We start from the raw sequence: 5,284 nt of genomic DNA, 5'->3' as shown, positions 1-5,284 counted from the left end.
CTGAGGCAGAAGGATTGCTTGAGCCCAGGAGTTTGAGGTTGCCATGAGCTAGGCTAACGCCACAGCACTCACTCTAGCCCGGGCAACAAAGCAACATTCTGTCTCAAAAAAAAAAAAAGGAGAATAGTCTCCTTTAATGGGATGGTGGTTCTGTGGATGCAGAGAAGTGTGGTATCATTGAAAGCAATAAGATTATTTCGAGAATAAAAAAGGATCACACAGTGAGAATGAAGGAGTGGAGAATATCCTTTAAGTTTTAGATGTTTTGAAGCCATTGGTGGTTTAAAGTGCTTCTTCAGATTGAATAAGAGTTAGCGAATGGATAGGAGCTGGAGAAGTAGAGACAGGTAGTGTAGACATACCAAGAAATCACAAGAAGAGAGAAGTAGAAACTATTTAGCTTCTTTTCATAAATAGCTCAAATTTGGAGCACATATTGAAGAGTACTTTACAAAAAATGCTTAGAACATTACTTGGCACGTGGTAATTAATCTATTAGGTGTTAAAGAATTTGGGTTTAGGTGGTCACTGTCATACGTGTTAATAATAATAATAATAATAATAGTTATAGTAATAAAGGTCCTCCAAAAGCTCATGAGTAAGAGCTGATGAACTCGATTTCATTTCATGGTGGTCTGATAGAGTTATCATTTTCACTTGTTGGTTTATTAGTTTTCCATGCTAAGACCAATAGTGAGATGATAAGACTTAGAATCTGGCCGGTGCAGGAGCTTATGCCTGTAATCCCTGCATTTTGGGAGGCCAGGGTAGGAGGATCACTTGAGGCTAGCAGGACCGCATCTCTACAAAAAATAAAAATTAGCCAGGTGTGGTGGCAGCTACTTGGGAGGCTGAGGGAGATGGGAGGATCACTTGAATCTAGGAGTTTAAGGTTGCAATGAGCTAAAATCATCTACTGCACTCCAGCCTGGGTGACAGAGCAAGACCGTCTTCAAAGAAAAAAAAAGACTTAGAATCTGGAATCAGATTGTGTGAGTTTGCATTTTGCTCTGTTAACTAGCTATTTGATTTTGGGTAAGTTTCTTAGACTCTAAGCTTCATTGTCTCTTCAGTGCCTGGCACATATTAATAGATCTTAAAATATTTGTTGAATTATTTTTTAAAAAGAATTTGAGAAAAATTTCTACAGAAAAATTGATATTACAGCCAGTTACTACTTGTGCTTCCCATTTATTGATTTTGCTTATTACTTTGTTCTTCAAACCTATTCTGCACTTTTCCTCACACTAAGAAAGGTGCCACTTACTATCTATATTTTGATTTTATGTACTACCTTATTTACCCAAATAGGTTTTAGTCTTTGTTATAGTTTTCAAAGCAACTAGCATTATGCTAGATAAATTGTAAGCCCCTACTAATTGTTGGGTTTGTTTAAAGGTGGAGCATTTATTAAAAGGTTTAAAAAGAATTTATGTCAGTGATGACATTCAGCTTATTGAGTGCTTTGCCTTCTACAGCCTTCTGTTCACGTTGGCAAAATTGATGTAATAGAAATATGGATTTTTTTTTAATTTGAGGATTTCATTTTCTTGCAGTTCTACGTAAACTATATATGTTTCCTTTCTGTTACTTAAAAACTTAAGTGTGCTTTATATTCTAGGTCCGGTTTATCACTAAAATATGGCATCCTAATATTAGTTCCGTCACAGGGGCTATTTGTTTGGATATCCTGAAAGATCAATGGTAAGAGATTTTGAATTCACCTTCTCTCCAAGATTATAAGAATGTTAAGTGTCTGATTGCCTCAGAACATATATTATACTTTATCTTATTTGGGCAGTAACTTTATAAAATCCTTTAAGTATATAATTGAAAATATGTTATAATTGAGATCACAATCTATGTTTAAATAGAGACTTGTTAGATAATGTCAGATTCTAGCTTTACATTTAGAAAAGTCTTGGATTTCATTTGTTATTTTGGTAAATTTGATTCTTTGCTATCTCAGAAAGATATTTGTGAAAGATTTAAAAAAGTAAGTATTGAAGTAGTCATCTCCCACTTAGATGTAATGTAAGCAACAAAATTGTTAGAAGTTGTGTTAATTGAGCAGTTAAGGTTCTCAGTTTCCAACAAGGAGAGTCTTTGTAGGTGATAAGTTCATTTGCATAGTAGCACTTTATCGTACTTTCACTTGGTTTGTCTGATTTGATCTTAGCAGCATAGTGTTTTAAGATTCCTACTCTGGGCTGGGCGCGGTGGCTCACGCCTGTAATCCTGGCACTCTGGGAGGCCGATGCGGGCGCATTGTTTGAGCTCAGGAGTTCGAAACCAGCCTGAGCAAGAGCGAGACCCCGTCTTATGCTCATTCCCAGACAACTTAAGTAGTTCTTTCTGGATAGCCTGGATCTTTGTGCTTTAGAATGCCTCAGGGATAATTCTTGGATCTCTGCTCCTTTCTATCTACACTCACTTCCTAGGTGACCTCATCTGACTTCATAACTTCACCATTATATGCTTCATATGCACAGATTTATCCTTCCTGAACTTCATACTCCTGCTGCCTGCTTATCATCTGTACTTGAATATGTAATGAACATCTCAAATATTTCTCAAAAACAGAACTGATAACTCTCCTAACCTAAAACCAGCATCTTCATATAGTCTTCTCTTTCCATGTTACTGGCACCTGTGTCCTTGAATTTGTTCTGGCAAAAACCACATCATGATACTCTGTACCCTGTCTACAAATCTGTTGGTGAAACCTACAAAATCTTATGAGCGGCTTTACTACCACCCTGGTCCAAACACATTACCTCTTGCCTGGATGATTGCATTAGCCTGCCTCCCTGCTTCTGACTTTGCCCTACTCAGGCTGTTCTCAACAGCTAGAATGAAACCTTAAAAACAAAGCTTGCAGACTAAAACTTCCCACTGACCTCTCTTGTTGCTCAAAGTTAAACCAACAGTACTATTACCTCTAATTATCTCCCTATAGCTAGTTCAAAGATTATTGTGTGTATATATAGGGAGAGAACTGGAATTTTTATACCAAAACATTTTTTAAATCAACCATTCCATTTCCTAAGGCAGATGAATAGTCTTGTTTCATATCTGTACGATTGAAGTATTTAAAAATATCAGGGAAGAGGTTGGTAGGGGGATGAAGGATCAAAAAATTATCTCTGGGGTACAACCTCTGGGTACACTAAAGCCCTGACTTCACCACTATACAAATCATCCATGTAACAAAAAACCACTTGTACCCCCTCAATCTATTGAAATAATAAAAAAAAAGATACTGAAAACTATCAAAGACACATCAGATAAAGTAGGTGAGATCGGATATTCATGGAGTCATCTCTCCCTCCCACCAGCTTTACTGAAGTATAATTGACACTTAGTGGATATCCACGTTTAAATGTTTAGCCTTCAGAACTGGAATTTGACATAGAGGAAAATATAGGCTAGTAATCTTAGGGAAAATGAATTGCATAAATATTGAATAATTTGGGGCAAGTATGCTACAAAATAATTGCTTAATCTTGGTGGTTTTGTTTAGGTTTTTTTGAGATAGTCCTACTCTGTCACATAGGCTACAGTGCTGTGGCTTCAGCCAAGCTTGCAATAACTTCAAATTCCTGGGCTCAAGCAATCCTTCTTACTCAGCCTCCCCAGTAGCTGGGACTGTAGGTGTGCACTACCAAACCTGGCTTATTTTTTTTCTACTTTTAGTAGAGATGGGGGTCTTGCTCTTGCTCAGGCTGTTCTTAAACTCCTGACCTCAAGCAATCCTCCCGCCTTGGCCTCCTAGAGTGCTATGATTACAGGCATGAGCCACTGCACCTGGCCTAATCTTGGTGTTTTATATTAATGCATGTAGGGGTGGTGATTTACCATTATTAACGTTTAACAACTTATTTTAATTTGGTTTATCTCTTAACTCCACAACTACCCTATGGAAACTATTTTCTGATGTATTTCCACTGACTGAAGGTGTCTGTTTGCCTGGGGAAGAAAATGACAACATGTAAAAATTTCATTCAATGATACTGTCCTTCCAAGAGACACATATAGGCACTAGAGAATATCTAGATGGCCAATAAACTATGCTCAGCATGATTAGTCACCAGGGAAAGGCAGATTAAAATCACAATTAGATACCACTGCATACCTGTAAAGATACACTCCTCATGCATTGCTAGTAAGTATATATATAGCTCAATGACTTAAAACCAGTAATATCTACCAAAGCTCAACATACATCTTCAGTATGGCCTAGCAGCTTCACTCCTAGGAATATATCCAAGAGAAATGAATGCCTGTTTTCATCTTTTAAAGAACTTGTGTAAAGGCCAGGTGCCATGGCTCACACATGTAATCTCAGCGCTTTGGGAGGCTGAGGCAGGAGAATAGCTTAAGGCCAGTTCAAGACCAGCCTCGGCAACATAGTGAGACCCCATCTCTATAAAAATAAAAATTTAAAAAATTAGCCAGGCATGGTAGCACATGCCTGTAGTCCTAGATATGAGAGGCTGGAAATGCTCTATATATTGATAGAGTGGTGGTGACGTGAGTATATACATATGTAAAAATTCATCCAGCTATACAGCGTCTTACTCTGTTTATACTTCAGTAAAAAATTACGATAGTTGGTACAATGGCGCAGGCCTGTAGTCCCTGCTCTGGCGGCTAAGGCAGGAGGATAGCTTGAGCCCAGGACTTCTGGGCTATGGTGCACTGTGCCAGTTGGGTGTCTGCACTAAGTTTGCCGTCAATGTGGTGACCTCCCAGGCGCAGTGGACCACCAAGTTGCCTAAGGAGGGGTGAACTGGCCCACATCAGAAACGGAGCCGGTCAAAATTCCCATGCTGATCAGTAGTGGGATTATGCCTGTGACTGCCACTGCCCTCTAGCCTTGATAACGTGGTGAGACCCTGTCTCTTAAAAAAAATAATAAAAATTAATTAAAAAGCTGCCATTTTCTTCAAGTAGCATTCAGTGTTTTAAATGAACATGGATTAGTTATTGATGATCTGGTGGAAGATATTTAATAAAAGTCAGTCAACAGTATGAACAATTCACATGATTATTCTACATAGTAAGGCCCTGTTGAATCCTTGTGAATGAATAATTAAGTAGCCATATTAACTATGCTTTATTGATTTGAGACTTGACGGCCAGGCGAGGTGGCTCACGCCTGTAATCCTAGCACTCTGGGAGGCCGGGATGGGAGGATCCCTTGAGTTCAGGAGTTCAAGACCAGTCTGGGCCGGGCGCGGTGGCTCACGCCTGTAATCCTAGCTCTCTGGGAGGCCAAGGC

The 5,284-nt window shown here is 38.9% G+C and overlaps 1 protein-coding gene across 1 annotated transcript in view; it reads left to right on the top strand.

Moving 5' to 3' along the window:
• UBE2K (ubiquitin-conjugating enzyme E2K) overlaps window positions 1–5,284 on the top strand; it is an 87,449-nt gene that overhangs the window by 58,564 nt on the left and 23,601 nt on the right. Inside the window, exon 4 of the mRNA XM_012644502.1 lies at window positions 1,622–1,704. Within this exon, the coding sequence (XP_012499956.1) occupies window positions 1,622–1,704 (83 nt within the window). The remainder of the gene's footprint in view (window positions 1–1,621; window positions 1,705–5,284) is intronic.

The sequence above is a fragment of the Propithecus coquereli genome, unplaced genomic scaffold (assembly GCF_000956105.1).
Source record: "Propithecus coquereli isolate 6110/MARCELLA unplaced genomic scaffold, Pcoq_1.0 Scaffold213, whole genome shotgun sequence".
Lineage (NCBI taxonomy): Eukaryota > Metazoa > Chordata > Mammalia > Primates > Indriidae > Propithecus > Propithecus coquereli.
This window is presented reverse-complemented; position numbering and strand designations above follow the sequence as displayed.